This window comes from Helobdella robusta (assembly GCF_000326865.2).
Source record: "Helobdella robusta unplaced genomic scaffold HELROscaffold_1, whole genome shotgun sequence".
Lineage (NCBI taxonomy): Eukaryota > Metazoa > Annelida > Clitellata > Rhynchobdellida > Glossiphoniidae > Helobdella > Helobdella robusta.
The window spans coordinates 9,994,027-10,015,542 of NW_008703570.1; the positions used below are offsets into that span (position 1 = coordinate 9,994,027).

Genomic DNA, 21,516 nt, shown 5'->3' on the forward strand with positions numbered 1-21,516 from the left:
ACAAACGTAAATAGGAATCTATTGATATCTGCCATGCAAACATACATACACACATACATACATACATACATACATACATACATACATACATACATACATACATACATACATACATACATACATACATACATACATACATACATACATACATATATACATACACACACCACACACACATCACACACACACCACACACCGACTTAAACATATATACACTCACACATACATACATGAACGCATACGCACACAAACATACACACATACGCGCACATACCTACAAGTATACGCACCGTTATACATACGTATTTATACATAGAAACGCAAAAACATGTAAGAACATGCCTTAGCTAAACAGGTAAATTCACTTATATTAACGTATTTAGTTATGTAGTCATATATATATATATATATATATATATATATATATATATATATATATATAATCCAAATCGAACGGTTACATATCAACTTGATAATGACGCTTTGACGTCAAAACGTTGGAAATTGAATTCATTTAGAAATGAGTTTTTTTTCAGTTTGATTAACAATTTAGGTTACGAACATAAGAGTTGGAGAACTTGGAAAATAAACTGACAATCGTTTGATAACTCCGATCGAAAGTATGTATAAAAGAAAGTATCCGGTCTAAATTTAGTTATGTAACAATACGTCATTTCATAGAGTTTCTTTATTCAAATCCACATACGATCACACCCGACAAAATTAAAGTTATATATATATATATATATATATATATGTGTGTGTGTGTGTGTGTGTGTGTGTGTATGTGGGTGTGGGTATGTATATGTGTAATATATATCTGTGTGTATGTATTTAAACTCATATATATATATATATATAAATGTGCCTAAGCAGAGATGAAAAAGGAGAGATAAGGAAGAGAGAGAAAGAAAGTAAGAGAGAGAGTTGGGTGTATTTATAAAATAAATATCTTAGGCTAAGTTGAGTTTTCAACGTTTGCTCATTGTCGTCACTGAAGCCAATCTTTAAAATTTCATTGTTTAGAGGTTTTCAGTTTTCAGTAATTTTAAACAAATTACAAAACAGAAAGTAAAGGATCGGCAGGTTTGTTTGTTCACATTTAAAAAAACTATTATGCAAACTTTTAATTAAAATTTTTATTCAATTAAAAAATTAATTTTAACAACTTTAACACAATCAACCATTCACATGATTTACATTTATTATACTATTGCAACACCAACATCGAGAACCATGTTAAAACTGACTATGAAAATTGTGAGGATGGATGCACTGATTAAAATGATGACGTGTCCATTGAATGATTTAATCACTACATCTCATGATCATTATTTAATAATATATTATAATTTATTAATATAATATAATTTATATTATGGGTAAATTTGCATGTATTGTTTATTTTCTACCTGTTGGTAATTTTCTTGCCGTGTCGTATTGATCGTTTTTTTGCGAAAAATTCTTCAGATTATACGTAAAAAATTAAAAAAATTTCAATATTAAAAAGAATTGAAAAATATTTTTAAGACATTTCTATTCGTTGATTGGTCGGTAGGGTTTATCAATTAAGTATTTTGATAATTTTATGTTAGCTGATTGGTCTGATTGAAACATAGAATGATTGGCTATCGAATATAATCGTTTGGTTGAATAAATGATTGATTAAGGATTGGTAGTTAAATGAAAAAATGAAGGAATGATTGATTGGTTGATTGATTGATTGATAGATAGATTGATTGATTGATTGAGTTATTCAATTGAAAGTTTTATTGAATAACTTGCTCATTATTTCATTAAATTATTAACAACAAATGAGATCAAAATATTTTCCAAAAAATGTTATAATTGATAAAATTCGACTAAGATAGAAAATTTCCTTGTATTCATTTCCGGGAAGAATAATTTAATGAATGCATGCATCGCCAATCAATTAGTCACGTCACCAACAGACACACCCACGCAAGTAATAAGTCGGAAACACCCATGCAAAATTACTCACCCACACAGATACGCTTAGATAGATGAACAAATCCAAATTATAAAAAAGCCACATACACACAATGGCATAAATAATGAGCCGAAATAAACACCTCACACAAACACATCCCTACAACCAAAAAAAAACACACCCATACAAACAAACACAAACACACAAACATGTGTGTGCACCAACAACCCGCAGAGCAAAATAAGGGAACACAACAATCTCTCTTAATTTTAACAACTTCTTTCAAAACTTTATCAGTTTATTCATGAAAATTCTTGATGAATTCAAACCTTACCTTCAAATTGAGCATTCACAACTCTCCTATCGAATAGTCAAGTGTCCAACACTTGAGTTTGATTATGCGTGTGTGTGTTTGAGTGTGTGGTTGGTGTGTGTGTGTGTATGCATGTGTGTGGCATTTGTATATGTTAGTCTGGTGTGTGATGTTGTATGTATGTGTCTGCGTGAATTTGTATGCGTGTCTGTGTGTTAGTTTCTCGTGATTTCTTAAGGGTAAATAATTTTATTATTAAACAATATAAAGCTCAGCCTGAGAAGCTAGTGTGAATAAGACAAGTAGCACTAACTAGCCAGCCAAGCAGCCAGCCAACCATCCAAGCAGCACAATAGGCAGGCACGACACAGGTGCGTGTTGCCAGTTCAAAATAAACAATTTCAACGCCGCACAACACAAGCGCGCACACCGACGACCTCTTCACGATGCCTGCTGCACACACACACACACACACACACATAATCGCACACACATTTTCTCCTAACATAATTTTTAATTGCATGCAAACACTTATTATAGACTAAAAAAACAGGTAGAATAAACCGCGCACTCTTAATCAACCTCACACAAACAAACTCACAGACATAAAAATTTACACACGGATAAACACAAACACACAAACAAATAATCACACAAACAGTTATAAAAGCACGAAAAAGCACAAACGAGCAATCAAAAATAGACACACAGACAGACAACAAAACCTGCAAAAACTGAGTGAGCGCAATTTTTCAAATCATTGAACATTTGCTACAATTTCCTCTCTCCCTTTCAATTTTTTTGCATTTGTTCTATTTATTATTATTTTCATTTCATTGATTTATCAATCTGAACAGCATTGACGTGCATCTGCAACACAGGCGTTTTGTGGCAACAAGCACGTAACGTAAAATAGAAACGCAATGTTTATGAATTCAATCAATTTATTCTTAAGCCGTTTCCGCAATGCTCAACAGCTCTCCTCAATGAATTTTCAAACAGGAGTGCCTCAAAATTCGCTCTGAACTTCGTAAACCAGGAGTGGGCAAACTTTGCTCTGATGGCCGCATTGAGAACTTTTTTATCTTTGAAGGGCCGCATATATACCTAAATAGCAAATTTTTTTGACTCGCGGAAGAATTTTTTGAGATTTGTGGCTCTTTTTTTGGTCATAATGTCTGGCTGGCTGACGAACTTTTTTCTGGCGAACAAGGCCTAGCGGGCCGCATAAAATTGGCCGCGAGCCGTAGTTTGCCCACCCTTGTCGTAAATGATAAGGGTTATTTAAGGGCGATTAGGGTTATTTAAGGTACCAGATGGATACATGGGAAATAATTTAAATTGAAACATACTGTACATAAATGAGCAAATTTTATAAATGTTTCCACGTTTAATAATAATCTAGTGTAAGTTACTGAGGGAAGATTTGCAATTATGTAATTTTGTATCAATAGCGTTGTTGTTTCTAATCACTTAGCGTTTTTTTTCTTCATTAAGATCCTTAACAATCTAAGCAGAATAAACTTCACTTCATTTATTGGAATTAAATTAGTTAAACTGAAAAATACATTTAACATCGATATGAGTTTATTTTAAAAAAAAATTTAAAATAAAAGTTCATTTCAACGGTTCTAATTAATTTTAATGCCTTTATTACAAAAATCAACATCATCAGTTATCAGCTTTTTATGAAAAAACTTAAATAAATTGCAAATAATTTTCTTCCTATTTGTGAGACGCCAGAGACCAAGGAAAGTTTATTACCACTTCATTTTTTGAAGTGATTTTCTTTCAATCTCTTTACTTTTTCAATTTTTCTTTTCCTTTCTCTTTTCTTTATTTCTCTTTTCATTATTTCTTCTTTCTTCTCTCTCTTATTTTCTTCGCTTTTATTTTATTTTTACACTCGCTTCCTCGCTCTCTTTTTTCTTTTTTTCACTCATCCTCTTTATGTTCTTTTTTCTTCCTCTCACATTTTCCATCATATCTTCTTTTTTAAATCATTTGTTAGCATTTTCTTTTTAAAGTGTTCTTCCATTCATCGCTTCTAAAAATCAGGTTATTTATGTATCACTGCCAATCAGTGCGTGCTTTGTGGTGTAAGTATCATTGAGTTGAGTAACATTGTGCATTGTTGTATATCTTTTGGTATCATTGTATACCAATGTGTATCGTTATCTATCATCTTGCATCTCTGAACAATATTAGGTACATTTGGCTGCATGCAGCAGGTTGCATTTGCCATTTTTATGCAAAAAATGAAATAATGCCGATAAACAATTTTGTTTCATTGATTACAACACAGACGCACACAAACATATACTTTATATATATTTATATATATATATATATAATTATAATTATACTATATGTGTGTGTATGTGTATGAATTTTTGTGCATGTTGGTAAAACGCCATAATTCATGCAGTAATTTATGAAATCTACCAAACTTCCAGCGTTGGATAGTTTTTTTATCACATTTTTCAATATTTCTAGCCAAATTCTTGTCGTCGTTATTTATTTTATTAATGTTAGAATAATAAACAGTTTTCTAATTCATTCTCGAGTGTATAAGACCTATTTCGATTCTTCAATCATCTTCAGCAAACGTTGCAGTTTATATAGAGAATTTGTATAACCCAGTACCTGCTGCAGTTTATATAGGTTAACTGGTTGTAACACTCCAGAATGGATGAGAAAACTGTAGATTATTTTAACTTTAATAAAATAAATAAAGACGACATAAACTTGGCTAGATATAATGAGAAATGTAATAAAAAACTGAAATTCGGTAGATTTCATAAATTACTGAATATTTGTGTGTGTATGAATAGAATTTAACTTATGATCATTTAATAAGTGGCTAAAGCCCAAGAGAAACATAACAACAGCAGAACAAGTGAACGTACCCCAGCCAACCGTCGTGAACAGAAATTAAGAATGAAGAAAGTTCTTTAATATGTTTGAGGTATTTCCTCTTCAACAATATACGATGTCATGTGTTCTGATCTATTTGCAGGATATCAATAACGTCGTATGCTGTGTTGGTTGATAGATGGATGAATGGATTAGTAGATGGATTGATGGATAAATTTATTCTTTTAATTTCGTTTATTTTTTATTTAAAAATCAAACAAATTGCAATGAAATAGCAATTAAGTCGTCTTCGGAGCCATCGCATTGCTACAAAAAAAAACATTGAAAGTATCTTTGAAAATAACTTAGAAAAAAAATGTAATGTCATTGTTATCAAAGTACAATAAATAGAAAAAATAAATGAATAGATAGATAGACGAATGAATGAGTGGATGGATATTTAATATCTAGTCAATGAATGAATGATGAATGAATGATGAATGAACAGATTGCAAAGATAGATGAATGATTGAATAAATAAATAAATAAGTAAATAAAGACCTAATAATTAAATAGAAATATATATGGTTGTAGAATTGGATGGGTGAATAAACTATTAGGAATATCGATGGTCTAAAAATATCTGGATTTATAAAAAGTATGATGGGATAGATGAGTGTGTGTGTGTGTGTGTTTGAGTGGTTAAAATTTGGATGTAAAATGTAAAATTAATTAATTATCCTGACCAATAGATGTTTTAAATGAAAATCCTTCAATAATTATCCAAAAAATTGGCAACGAAAAATTCATTTTTTTCTTCCCCGAGTAACTTCCTTACGTATCGTAGATCGTACGTACTTAACCTTACTTAGTACCTAAAAAAGTAACAATTAAATCTGCAAATGAGCAAAAATGAAGGAGAATTTTTTTTATGTCGGATCGTCAATTTTTTAAATACTGTTATCAAAGTGGGGCCATTTTGTTTGAACAAACATCTATGCAAACATATCACATCATGGGCAGACATACATTCTACATACATATAAACAAACATATCTTATCATGGGACTCATATCACTCATTCTACACTACACACATAACAACATCATGCAAACCTACATTCCACATACATAGTTATAAACATATATGTGATAATTATTTGTACGTGCTTTGAATCATCAAATGCCCTAACACTGAGAAACGATTGATCGTCTTTACCTGCCAGTTCCGTTGTGATAGGCAGAACTGTTAGCAGAGGTGTTGAACTACACAACCTCTCTCTATTTAAGGGTCTAGTTATTTATAAAAATATTTCAAATTAAAAAATCAGTAATTCTCGTGAAACGATTGTAAGGATTTTTAAATTCATCATCGGTGTGTTAATTAATTTTATAGTAACACAATGATCAACGACAAAAATATTAATCTACATTGGGCAGCGAAATGGTGTAGTAAATAAGACGCATGGTCTTGTTCTTGCAGTGGTCGGGTTCAAAAACAAAGTGATCGCCATCCAACATATGCAACGTGTTTGAAGCGTTGATTCACGCACATTTTTTACAAACCCTGTATGCGTGTTGTTGATACCTTAGAGAAATAATAAGGCGAAATGTGCAGAAAAAAGTATAGCTTAATAAAACGCTTACAACCTAAAATGCAGGTTTCCAACTAGATATCTATCTATCAAGATCAAGAAAAATACCTGAAAAGCAAAATGGGCGAATGGAAGAACGGCATCTTCGGTTGCTTCAACGACTGCACCGTCTGCATCATCACCTACTTCCTCCCTTGCTACACGGCTGGAAAGAATGCGGAAGCTGTGGGAAAGAGTTGCTTCCTGTACGGCTGCCTCACGTGCATCGAGCCCATCGGCTGCATACTGAGGAGCACCATCAGGCAACAGATTAGAGAACAATATTCCATCGATGTACGTTTGGTTGCCGGTTGCTGTTTTGCATGTCGCTTGTTGATTGGTCTCTAGAAGACTGAGACACAAAGATTGGAATAGAGATTTGTACTTTCAATCATTCACTCATGTCAATCACTCACTCATGTCAATCCTTAATTCATGCCAATTATTTGACCAATCAACCACTTAATTATTCAATCAATCAACTAGGGAAGCTTTGGTGGTGACCTCCTCTGCCACATGTGTTGTCCATGCTGTGCCTTGGTGCAAGAAGCTCAGGTTACTTATTTTAATATCGTTATAATAGAATTATAATGTTTTATTATTGTGTGTGTGTGTTTGTATGTGTGGTAGGTGTGTATGTGGTGTGTGACGTGTGTGCAAACGAATTTATGCTCAAGTAACAGAATGAAAACAGTTCTATAAAATAGTTAACATTAGAACTTGTAGAATTTAATTTATTGCTAAGGAACATTTGGGGAATGTCCTAATTTTACAATATTAATAATAAAAATAATAGAGTTATTATATTTGTTATTATTTAAAATAATGTTAAAAAAATGTTTTGATACAAATTCTTGAAAGTCTGATTTATGTAGATATTTTCCTGATTGCTGAAACTTACTTTGTAAACTTTCTCCTTGCATACACAAACCACCATTCTTTCATTCTTTCTTTGCTTACACTTCATTCAGTCTTCTGAAACTATGTATTGTAAGAGTTCCTTTCAATAGCTGTTCATTCATTCATTTGATTCTTTAATCATTCATTCGTTCATTTATTTGCCCATTCATTTTTTCATTCATTCATTCTTCCATTCATTCATTCATTTGTTTTTCTATCCATTCATTCGTTCGTTCGTTCGTTCGTTCGTTCTTTCAATTGTTTATTTTCAAATTTTTCCCCATTCGTTCATCGACTGACTGTGACTCATCGTGATATTTACTCTTTTATTCCTTTGCTAAATCATTCGCTCCCTAGTTCAATCATTCATTCTTTGTTTCATATTTTGTTTTGTCTATACTGTTAACAAATACAATACAATACAAAACATCATTACGATCTTACCATTTAACGGGTTTACTAGGTTGGACTAATTAACAAACAAGGCTGGTAAGTTGTCATAAAATAAAACTGCGAATAGTGAGTGAATGTTGGTAATAATTAATGAAACCAAGGACGGTGCATGCTTAAGAGAAACTTTTCAATGAAATAATTTTCTAGAAAAGATGCAAGAAGAAATGTAATTAAGGAGAGTAGAATACGTCTTAACCACCTACTAACATACGCTTCTCTTTTGCCTACTACTCGTGCCTCTATCTTCTCTCGTAGATTCTTCTCCTTACACTGGCTATACCTCGGAAATATGGCTGATGATGATAACGACGATGACGATGATGACGACGACGACGACGATGATGACAGTTTTAACGATTCTGATAATGATGGCGTTGGTGATGATGATGGAGATAGTGATGATGATGAGGATGGTTAAGATGATGAAGATGGTGGAGATGATGGAAATGATGATGTGGATGATAATGATGATGCTCTCAATTTATGTGAAATTTTTTTTTCTATTTTAGGAACTAAGTGCCGGTGGACAGAGCATGAACAGATAAGCGTTATAACAACAATACTGGCGATGAAGATGATGACGATGGTGGAGGTGATAATGATGGTGATGACGATGATGATAATGTGATGACGGTGATGTGATGACGATGATGTGATGAACATGATGGTAATGACGATGATAGTGGTGAGTATTGATGATGATTTTGAGTTGATTGACGATGATTACGATAACTATAATGGTAATGTTAATAACTGTCATAAGGATGATAAACTAACAAAAATGATGATGATGATAATGATGATGTGAGGTTGGGTTCGATGTTATATGATGATGATGATGGTGTTGGTGGTGATGACGATGACAATTTTGATAGTTCTCAATTGCAATAACGATTATAGCATCTCGTTGAATTATTGTATTCTTATCATTGGATCTGATAATAATGATGACGCAAAACCGATGATGATAATTATGATAAACATGATGATGATGAGGATGATGATGATGATCATCATGATGATGATCATGATGATTGTGATGAAAATGTGATGAAAGATGATGATGACAAATTATGATGATGATAACGATGATGATAATGTTAACAATGATGATGACGTCGATGATGATGTACAAGATTGCTTCAAATGTTATTACAGGTCAATATAAATAATTGTTCTCATTGATTAATAATGATAATATTAATAATAATTTTTATTATTATTGTTTTTTGTTATTATCTGTAACCTTGTTTATATTCTCACAGCAATAATATTATTCATTTGATGTAAGGCTATCATCATCATCTTCTCATTCATCATCACCTTTATAATCATCATCCTCACCATTTTCGTCATCGTCACCACCTTCATGATAATTGTTGACGTTGTTGTAATCATCCTCATTAACGTTAAAATGTTTGTAATCATTATCATCATCAAAACTCGGAACTATTATCAACATCGGCTTCATCGTAAACATCGTTATCATAACCGCGATTGACGTCATCATCAATAACAACATCATCATCACCATCATCAATAACAACATCATCATCACCATCATCAATTAAAATATCATTGTCATCATCATCATCACCATCAATAACAACATCATCACCATCAATCACTACAATTATAATATAAATATTTTTTTAAATTTTATCAATTAAACAATAAAATAAAAACTTGAATTTGATTTGTTGCCATTTTTGTTGCTTCATAAGGGTTTTGAACGCTGCTTACACACACACACACACACATATATATATATATATATATATACATATATATATATTTACAACATATTTATATATATATATATATATAATAAATTATTTACATACATATATATATATATATATACATATATATATATTTATATACACATATATATATATATATATTTATATATATATGCATACATACATGCATACATATATTTTGGCCTAATATTTTAATTATTTATTAATGTAGCAAAATGTAAATATGAGCTGTGCGCGCATATTAAATTCGATCACCAATTAGCTTTTTTAGTAGTGTCTGCGCCATCACTTATTAGAAATATACACACCCACACACATGTAAACAAATACACACACACACACACACAAACACATACACACACACTGTAGTACACTTGAAGCGTAAGTAAGGACCAATGAAATAGTTTGTTTGTTTGTTGTTAAGCTTGTTGCCATGTAGTCGTTACTGGGTAAACAGCAACAAACAACTACAAACTTATAAACAGACAGTGCGTTGCTATGTTGTCGATTGTTGTATAAGTATGTGTGTATATATATATATATATATATATATATATATATATATATATATATATATATATATATATATATAACCTTACAATACACACGTACACACGCACGCACACACACACACACACTCATCTACACACAAACAGTTAGTTAATTATAGTTAGTTTTTTGTGGTTTCGTATTACTAAATAATAAAAAAAGTAGTTTATCTTGTTTAATGCAAACATTTCAAAAAAAGGAAGAAAAATGTATGCCGTCCATCTTTAAAAGCGAAACGTCATTCATTTCGTTACTGAAATCTTTGATGGAAAAACATTTATACTGAATCAAGTGCTGTTGAATACTTTTAAAAAGAATAGTTTCTTTTACATTTTTTATGGAAAAATATTGAAAAGTTTAATTTAAAATTTGTTTGCCAATGAAAAAGGGATTAATCTGAATTAATTTTTATTATTTGTTCGGTTCGTCTGTCTCTTGTGAAGTTTAATTAAATTTAATATGTCTCTCTCTCTCTCTCTTTCATAATCTTTTCTTTCATTCACTTTTCTTACTTTCATTTCTTACTTTCTACTTATTTTAAAAATTCTTGAATTGTTATTAGTTTGCGTTTGACATATTTAAATAAAATACATTTCACCGTCAATATTATAACTTGTTCAAAGCGTTTGTTTGTTCAAATGAAATTGCTAAAACACGTTTAGTGCGTGCGTGTATGTATGTGTGAGTTTGTGCGTGTATGTATGTCTGTGTGAGTGTGTGCGTGTATGTATGTCTGTGTGAGTGTGTGCGTGTATGTCTGTCTGTGTGTATGCGTGAGTGTGTGCGTGTATGTATGTCTGTGTGAGTGTGTGCGTGTATATCTGTGTGTGTATGCGTGAGTATGTGTATCATCGATTCAATTGCTAAACGGAAACGCAAGAAAGAAGAAACTTGAAAAAATATTGCATATGGTTTCGGTAAACAATCCCATTTGAAAAAATCACTTTCACATATCATTGTGAATTACTCTTAAACATATAAGATATAATCAACACAGAAAACACATACACACATACGTTATATACACACATTTATACATGCATAATTTTTTTAATTTATACATGACCGCTGATTTAATTAAATGTTATTGCATTAGAAATAAACACACACACACACACATATATATATATATATATAATATAAATATATATATAATCATAATGACATGTTTGTTACGCACATAACACTTATTAATTTAAGAGCACATTTAAAACATGCAAATTAAATAATTGTCTCGTCATATTAATTAATATTATCCTCTACTACCTCGCATCAAACATACATGTATTAATACGTACGTATCAATCAATGATATAAAGATTAGGAGAATGCCTGCTAGCATGTGTCGGAGGGCGTTGCATCATTCGTCAGCAGACTGCTATCGCGTTTGTTGTTGTCTCTAGCTTGTATTCGAGTCAGAAATAATGGCAACAATAACCAACCCATGTAATATTAATTAGCAAATATTATTTATTATTCAAGAATTATCAAATATTTGCTATTAAATAAGATTTCCATTAACTTAAAACCGTACTTTTTGGTAAAGTTGTGAAACATACGTTCAGACATGAATTTAGAATGATTTGGGGATTTTAATTAAGAAAGTGCTTCGAGGTCAGTCTCTACCTATTCTCACTATCGAAGGAGGGCTGTCCAAAGAGGATGCCAAGTTGGGACTTTTAGGTGCAGTCCAAATATGTAAATTGCCTAATTTGAACAATGGTTTTTGATTTTAACCGTTTACACACACACAAGCACAGTCAAACGCGAAATTTTTATGATATTGTTCATTCAATCTTTTGTTGTTTATTTACGTCATAATTTTCATTAACATCTGAATTTAAACAACGCTTTACCATTCAAGAAACAACTTAACTAAAAATAAATTTTAAATAATATTAAACATTTGGCTAAACATCTACAACAACAACAACAACAACAACGAACGAGTTAACACATTTTGACGTGGATCGACCGATTGATAGTTGAGTCCAGAGAATAAGTTAAAAATCACGTGGTGTTGGTACGCGGGAAAATAATTTAAAAAAGCAAACCAAAAAATTTCAATTCCAAAAATTTTTTTGAACAAGAATTGAAATAAAGCTACGCTCGTAATGGGTCGTTGGAAGAGCGGACTGTTCAGCTGCTGCGATGATTTATATGTTTGTTGCTGTAGTAAGCTTATTTAATTGCTTAAAATAATTTTGAATATAATAATTATACTATAATAATAATTAATATAATAATAATCAGTGGTAGATCTCGACAACTTTGACGGGCCAAAATTTTTTAAATGTTCAAATTTTTACGGGAACCAAAATTTTCACGGGAGGTCTAAATTTGTAATAGTATGGCTGGCTGATGACCTTTTTTTGCTTATCACGTCCAATTTTTCGTCGATTTTCTACGTAAAACGGTCCATTTTCTGACATAGATTAAAAAACTGCTCACAACGTAGGAGGGGCACTGGTTTCCCCGGCCACCCCTGGATCCGCCAATGATCATAATAATAATTGTGATTTTTTCAATTATGATTGTTTGATTGTTATTGATATTATTTTATGAGCATTGCAATCGTTGTCTAAATTGTTATATAATCTTTTCAAACAACTACTTGTGTGAAAGATTCTATTCTAATCTAATTAATTGTTTGATTCAATTCAGTCAATAATACATATACTTCATTAGTCATTTATTTATTTATTCGTTTGTTCGTTCATTCATTCATTCATTCATTTATTCTTTCAAACTACACCATCACACACACACACACACACACTTTGGATCATATAATGATTGCATAGAATATAGTGTCCGACAGGTATTTGAACCACGTATTTACAAATCTAACTCATCAGCTATCTTCCTGCCTTGCTACGTAGCCGGGAAGATAGCCGACAAGGTGGACAAAAGTTGCCTGATCTGCTGCGTCTGCCACCTCTGTGAACCCCTCAACATCATCGCCTCAACCATCCTGAGAGAGAAGGTCAGAGATCAGGAGGACATCGGCGTAAGTTTCTCACTAACAATCTCAACAAACATCTTTCTTCATTAAAAAATTAGAATCACGGTAGCTACGGATTTTTTTCTTAAGCTAAACCCTAAAGAAATTGAATTCTTCGTAAATCACTTTGTAATGTATAAAGTTTGATTAAATAAGTGAAATTCAAGCAAGATTAACGTTGAAAACTTTTAAAATTAAAGGGCAGCATTATAACTGACTGTCTGGCTTCCGCATTCTGTCCATGTTGTGTTCTCGCTCAAGCAGCTAAGGTTTGCTTGGCTGTCAATTTTATGAAAATCACAAAAACAAATAACCGAATAACAAAAAAAATTAATTTACAACAAAAAAATTAATTTACAACAAAAAAGTTAAAATAAATAAACTTTATAAAACGATTGCTGCAACTCTTATTTTAAAACATTCCACCGCCCAGGAAGTTGATGCTTTGTAACAGCGCGCCGGTCCTAAAGTCGAGAGCGATGTACCGAAATTTCACGAAAATGTATTCACGTGAATAAAAAAAAACTAATTCATTTGAAATTATTTTAGGTAATTGATAAAAAAAATGGAAAATTAGGTATATTAAATAAAAGTCATACATGATTTAATTTGTTAATTGCAATGAATCAAAAAAGTGACTGTTGTCCTATGTGTGTCATTTCCAGCCTATGTAGGTACGGGAGTCGTAAGAAAAAATTTCTTGCGTCCTAATAAGGTACGCCTCTGATTAAATGGATATTGGAAAAATATTGAAATTTTTTGACAATATAACAGTAATATAATAAATAAATAGATATAACAGAAAACAATAATTTTCACAATAAATTATACTAAATAAAAATAATAAATAGCATTTCGTCAGTGTGGTAAATGTACAGAATACAGAAAATTTTCTGAATGAAGAATGTATGAGGGATGTATCACCGGGGAAAAAGTAAGGGGGTAGAGGAGTGCATCTGCACCCCTCAGACACCAGAAATGTGGAAAAATAAGTTGGAGATATTGAAATTTTGATGTTTCAATAACAGTGAACATTTTTGTTAAAAGTATGTGATATATGGGGCAAATAGAAAATTAGTTAAATTAGACAAACAAAACGTCGCAAACTTATTTTGATATCCCAAAACAAAACTTTTGGAGCTAGGATAACTCATCATCGAAAATTTCATGGTTCTACAAACTTAAAAGCTCACGACTCAACCAAATTATGTATAGAAGGGGCTCACTGAGACATGCTTTCATCGTTTTACATATTTACAGGTAAGTTGCCAGTTGATAACGTCTTAGCTACTGCACGGTACATTTACTCATTTATTGTGAAAAATTTCCAATATAAATGATTAACATTTATTAACTTCAATTTTAAAAGATACTGCCAACGATAAATTTCGTTTTAATTATTGCTGTCTTCAGCATTTCTGCTTTTTTGCCTGGAGGAAGTTAGTTGTGGTTGTCCAAAATCCATCATTACAAATAAATAACTAGCGTTGCGATTTTTATAAACTTCTCTTCTCAGATAGCAAATGGAAAATCACTAACGGACGAAAGTATCCGGAAAATATGTCAATCTGCCTGCAACGAGGTTGGACGCTTGATGCACTGCAAAAAGCGTTGTGAAAGGAGTGTGGTGTTGTCAACTATGACACCTGCACCAAACCTCCATGTTGGATCCAAACAAAGGCGTTCATCCCTGATGCCTCAGCTGCAGCTAGCGGCTTCTGTCACCACTTATATCCTCTTGAATGACTACGAAAAACGGTGGCAAGTGTTCCGTTAAAAACATGTGTTGCTATTTAGCAAATTATTTTTGCTTCTTTGTAGTGAAAACATTTAAACATGTAAAATTAGAACATTTTAGTTCAAAAATAGAAATATTTGAATTTTCTGCAAACAGTTTTGGCCAAAATTTCTGACAACTCAACAAATTTTACATTGTATAACTGAGATGTTTGTGTAAGCTATTGCGTCTGCCACGGTTTAAGCAATTAACATTATAATGTTTCTGTTTTCTTTTGTCTTTTAGAATAAGCAGTCAGGCTTGTAATACTAATTAATGAGCGACGAAATATTTGTCAATATATCTTTATGTGGTTGTATGCATAGTGATATATATATATATATATCACTATATATATATATACATGTATATATATATATAGTGATATATATATATATATATCATATATACATAAATATATATATATATATATATATTTATGTATATATGTGTATAACATGTGTGCTTCTAAATGTAACAACATGTATTCGGATGCGTCCGTCCTAGCTCACTCCTGCTACTTCCAATCAATGCGCGCTCACTCAATATAATGTATAGAAAAAAGAAATGCGAGAGAGAGAGAGATAGAGAGAGAGAGAGAGAGAAAGAAAAGAAATGAGAGAGAGAGAGAGAAAGAAAAGAAAAGAAATGAGAGAGAGAGAGAGAGAGAGGAGTAAGAGAGAGAAAGAGAGAGAGAGAAGGAAGTAGGCGAGAGAGAAGCAAGCATTGATGGACTGATGATTCGCGTGGCCAACGTGGACATTTGGACAGATGCATGCTCGTTTGCGATAAACGCTGAATGAATGAATGAACGAACGAATGAATGAACGAATGAACGTTTAGGCTCTGTTTACATCATTTTAATATGCGCCTGTCTCTATAACTTGGATTTTATTGTATATTATTTAAGTTTCTTGTTAATATTTCTGTCACTAATGTTTAAAAATAAAGGCAAATTTAACGATTTTTAATGTATCTGCTTTGTTAACTTGACAAGTTTAAAAATCAGCAATCTTATATAAAATCAAATTACCTTTTGTTTAATAAAATTGAGTTACACCTAGACATAAAAAAAAGTAATAAATAAATAAACGTTATTGAAAAGTTTCAAATGAAACTTTAACGTTAAGTTTTTAATTTATCAATGATGGTGATAGATATTCATCTGTTAGTGAGGCCCTTCTGGATTATTTTCATTCCATATTTTTGTTTCAACGTGCAAAGGACGGAAACACAGAATGGAAGATTTTGGAAAAATTGTTAGTTTTGGAATGCATATCGGTGGATGGTTTCAAATTTGTTTAAATTAATTAATTAAACCTTATTGAAAAAACGAATTTGTCTTTTATTGTGTTGTGATGTAATCGTAGCACTATTTATTAATCTTCTTTTTTGAGTTTTCGTATGTTAGTATGTTAATTTTTCGGCTAACGTATTAGTTTTCATTAAATGACCCATCATGTAATCATCGTTCTTCAATTAAGACAGGAAACAAACTTAATTGAAAGAATTTTCATTTAACAGATCATAATAAATCACATAATCGTATACAAATGAATATAAGATATAATGATGATGATGAAACATTCAATGATAACACACGATGATGATGAAACATTCAATGATAACACCTAATTATAATGAAGCATTCAATGATAACATAATGTGGCGATGATGAAACGTTCAGACTACATGGACGCGAGCGAGGGTGAGCACAGTTGCGAGAAGATCCGACCGATACGAAACGATGACATGTCTGAAGGCGACTTCTACATCGTCAAGTCCGATAGATACGAAGGTTCGCAGCGCATTTTTTTCAAATTACATTTGATTACAAATTTGAGTCAATCATTTAAAAAAAAGTTTGATGAATATCTAATCAATGCGTTTTTAACTTTCAAAAGGAAAGTCAAACCAAACGAAACAACCTTCAGAATGCACCTTGGCCTTCAACCTTGGAGACAGAATGATGTCACTCAAGGTCAACGTCTGGTGGTGTGAGAAACCATTTGAAGAACCATTTCTAGCTATTTATAGCGATTGCGAAGGTCGCAGAAAGGGTCTTCTGGTGAGCAGGTTTTTTAAAACTTCGGTTTTAATCTGAAGGAATTGGCCTGCATGTATATTGCATTTTTATAAATTTATTATAAGAGCAGTTGTTTTGTTTTTTATTGGCTGTTCTTCTACTCATTCTCTGGTATCTATTTGTATATGTGCATTGTTTTGTTAGAAACGTTTCTAGAAAAAAGTATCACCTCACATACAGACATCGTTCAATTGCTCGAGCAAGTTTCCAACAGCTCTAGTCAACAGTCCGACATACTGTCTGACACTTTATCACTACAGAGGTCACATCGCGTCCGACTACTACTTCTCACTCTCTGTACTAGCCATGCAAGGTCCTTTCACTGACCATCCTTTATAAAGTTGTAGTGTTATAGAGCGTCAGAACAATGTATATTTGTATTGTTTATATTGTACAATTGGTAAGAAAATTGGTAATACAATGACAGTGACGAAACATTAAAAATTTGTCTATAAAATATGGATAAGATAATAATAACGATAAATAATCAATTTTATTGCTGAATATTTTTTAGTAATAATAATGGAATAATAATATTAATAATATTATTCGAGTTCTAATTTGCGATATCGTCTCAACAGAATTGTTCGCATTTCCCGTCGGAACAATTGCCGCGCTGATAATAAGCGGCATGGTCCTAACGATGATTATCGCAAAAATCGTCTGCGTGCTAACTGGCCAGGACAAGAGACTTCCGGATCGGTGCTACCTTGGAGAGGATCAGAAAAAGATCCTGAGCAACATCGATCCAGAGACCAGCTACGGTTGGTCGGATGAATTTACTATTTTATTGTTTAAGTTCTCTAGCAGGGTGGCCATTTAGAGCATTTTATAAATTAATGTTATTGTTTGGTTTAACAATAACAAAAATGTTAATGAATGCATATATAGGGTACATACTTACCTGTACGTGAACCGACTTGAAGACGTTAATTTATATTTTACCTCTGAATAACTTGACGAGGACAATCTTTTATTACTCTCAATATTTAAAAGCCCACCAGCTACTCTAGCATACGTTTTCATTTTTCAAAATTGTGATTGAGAAATAAACAATTCACCCGCAAATTGTACAAAGAAAATTACATCGAATAAATTTTCCTCAACAATTTTTAATTAACACGTCGATGATTTATAAATTGATATAACAAAAAATAAATAAAAAATCAACCAGATATAACATCTCAAAGTCAAACTTTCCTCCAGTCTAACCAACGTGCAAGCTCTTTGAAATCCAACCCGATGAGAAAATCGACAACAATCCTCTACTCGCCAACGCAAACGACATCACCACAACACTCGGTCCATTCCTTGCGACCACTACAGCAGATTCAAGTAGCAGCTACACCGTCCACACCACCATCATCCATCCTAAGATACAATCGCTCGCCCAGGTCTTCGTACGGCAACAACTACTTCCCGAGAACATCTAATGACCTCTACTTGGACAACGGTCAGCACCTACACACGGACACTGACTATGATTTCTTGGACGCTTCCGTCACAGGATCGCCAACCTGATGCAATAAACATATATGTTTGCTTTACATGTGGTGATGTGGAAAGTTTAAAAGTAGGTTGAAGCAATTGTCTCCACTTTTAGCTGAGGTGGTCTGTTATAAAAAAAAAGCTGGTTGAAACTATATTAATTCTCTGTGGCTATCAATAAAAAACAATTTGTTACCAAAAACGTTAAGGGGTATACCCTTTTGATTATATATAGTAAATTCGAAATCAACCGAAAATTTGATGCGGGCGAATGTAGATGTGGACGGTTGCAGAAGCGGGCGGTTGAAGTTTGGAAAAAAATTTTCCGCAAAGGACTCCACAAACCAGATTGATGATTTAGACGTCTATGTATGTCTATGATGATTTAGCATTTATTAAATTTATCTTAATCAACAACAAAATTTAATTTGGAAAAACAAAAAATTGAAACAGAAACAACTGAAACAAAGCACAAAAGGAAGAAAATAATTATTCGGCAGTTTATGGTCCTCTGTGTTATCGTTATTTTGATAAGTACCACACAGTGATATAACGAAAAACCAATATGAAACTCTGAACACAAGTGCGTGCGTGTATGAAAATATGCATGCCTAAATTGATACATTTTTTAAATGTGAAAACGTTAAAATAACTACCTATAGGGTTGTGTGTTTTTGCGTATGTATGTGTTGTGTGCATGTGTGAATAAAATAAACGATTATAACGTGTTTCTAATTAAAAAAAATGTTCTTAATGTTAATTTCAATGATCTCTCAAATTAACAGATAATGCATCTAAATCTACGTTCCATTTTTTGAAAGTTTCAAATTTAAAAAGGAGAAACATTCTAACATTATCTACAATCCAATACGTGAAATGGAAAAAATCAAACACAACAACAAAACCAAAACAACAATGATAATAATACCAAAAACGACGACAAGAACGACATTAAAAATAATGATAAAACATTTACATAGCGAAAACACACTTATTCCAACATGAATATTTTTAAGGCATAGCACGTATAAACTTATTAATAATTATAATATTAATAATAAAAAATTACATTTATTAACACTACTCTAACTACGGTTATATCTTATAGAATTCCTAATAGATGGTCATTTAAAATTACATATGCCTACTCAGCCCCACGTGCTTTTTTAAAAGATTGTAACAAATGGAAAAATGAAAAAGTAGCGACTAATTGTCGTTCACCAACGCTGTAAATCACATTCAAATAAAATTACATTACATTAACTTATTTACGACATTAATTTACCAAGTCACATTAGAATGTCATTACATTATGTTAATTACGTTAGTTATTTACAGTAAGGTAGAATGAATATGTGCTAAGTCACCCGTAAAAAAAGTGAGTTAGAGACGTTTGTTTGGTGTAATTATCGATGTTAAACTTAACTTACTTTAAATATCTTAACTCTTAAAATCGTTAATGCCTATTTCATATCAATGTGTAAATGCTTTACCTAAACGCTGAAAATTGAAATGGTGTGCAAAAAATATTGGCACGCAGTTGACAAATAAACGCCTGTATTTCCTTAGTATCATTAACTATTCACTGATAGTTAATGATAGATACAATCATCGGCTTCTAACTAAAAAACTCGAATGAATGACAAAAAAAAATTATAAAAACTCTGATAGCAACAACAACAGATTAATGACAAACAGCAAAAATATTCCAGTAGATGAACTAACTGGCCATTGTCTGCTCGTAAAATTTATCACTTCCTAGTATCCTATAGTCGCTATACACGTGCATGTATACATTCATATTCAATTGCCTAGATTATATTTAGTAGAGTGGCTAAATAGAAACTAGAAACATTTAATTATGCTATTATTATATCATATATATATTTATATATCATATATAACCATATATACATATATATATATATATATATATTTATATATCATATATAACCATATATACATATATATTTATCCATATTATCTATAAAAATTAAGTTACGTTTTAAATTATGGTGTACGATTAATACATAAGCACTTTATTATTATACATAATATTTCCATTTTTATAGTTTCAAGGAAGTGGAGTTTTTAAAATAATTAAAAAAATATGGAGGACCTGTCTTGCGTTGGATAATTGATCAGTTCTTAAATGAAAATAAAAAAATAATTTAACAGAAATATTAGATAAAATTGGAAAAAATAAATCAAATACTAATCCTTTACACAGTAGTGATAACACATGCACAACAGGCAGATACTGAGAATTAAAAACGAACAGAGGTGATAGCATGTTTTCAATGCTGTCAAAGTAACGAGCGCAACAAAGCGGCAATAGGCAGGAATAAAATTAGTTTGGCCAAGAGTTTCATTTAAAAATAAAAAATCATATAAGAATGAAATTGCGTCTGGCATGGGAATATATCGATGGAAAAGAGTGAAAGGCAGATGAAGACAACAGTTGTCTTGAGTGAAACGGTCAATAAATGAAGAACAAATGAAATAATAAATGCGCATGTCTATTGTTTACAAAGACTCATGGCCAGCTTTAGCAAAAAAGTATAGAAGCCAGAAAATGTCACAAAATCAGAAGTAGACGTGTAGTAGAAACATACGATGATTTAAAACAGAGATTGGTTGAACATGCCAGAAGGAGCTGAGCGGAACTTAAAATTTGAATAAGTTTACTACTAGGATGAATTAATGCATACTTCTAAATGTATCTTAGCGCTATAACATCAAA

The 21,516-nt window shown here is 31.8% G+C and overlaps 3 protein-coding genes across 3 annotated transcripts; all 3 read left to right on the forward strand.

Moving 5' to 3' along the window:
- Positions 1-972: 972 nt before the first annotated feature.
- HELRODRAFT_184849 (hypothetical protein) lies at positions 973-9,428 on the forward strand. Its single transcript, XM_009011319.1, has 5 exons — positions 973-1,086; positions 6,781-7,047; positions 7,240-7,308; positions 8,616-9,150; positions 9,183-9,428. Exons 2-4 carry the CDS (start codon positions 6,835-6,837, stop codon positions 8,649-8,651), a joined length of 318 nt encoding a protein of 105 aa, XP_009009567.1. The 5' UTR covers positions 973-1,086; positions 6,781-6,834; the 3' UTR covers positions 8,652-9,150; positions 9,183-9,428.
- Positions 9,429-12,532: 3,104 nt separating this feature from the next.
- On the forward strand, positions 12,533-13,936 carry HELRODRAFT_159436 (hypothetical protein; the record flags this gene model as incomplete). Its single annotated transcript, XM_009011320.1, has 4 exons — positions 12,533-12,593; positions 13,277-13,428; positions 13,623-13,691; positions 13,877-13,936. 4 exons carry the CDS (start codon positions 12,533-12,535, stop codon positions 13,934-13,936), a joined length of 342 nt encoding a protein of 113 aa, XP_009009568.1.
- Positions 13,937-16,012: 2,076 nt separating this feature from the next.
- On the forward strand, positions 16,013-19,533 carry HELRODRAFT_188009 (hypothetical protein). The gene is made up of 6 exons (XM_009011321.1): positions 16,013-16,458; positions 16,887-16,997; positions 17,104-17,267; positions 17,466-17,598; positions 17,867-18,049; positions 18,460-19,533. The coding sequence occupies exons 1-6, from the start codon at positions 16,344-16,346 to the stop codon at positions 18,804-18,806; spliced, it is 1,053 nt and encodes a 350-aa protein (XP_009009569.1). The 5' UTR covers positions 16,013-16,343; the 3' UTR covers positions 18,807-19,533.
- Positions 19,534-21,516: the final 1,983 nt, after the last annotated feature.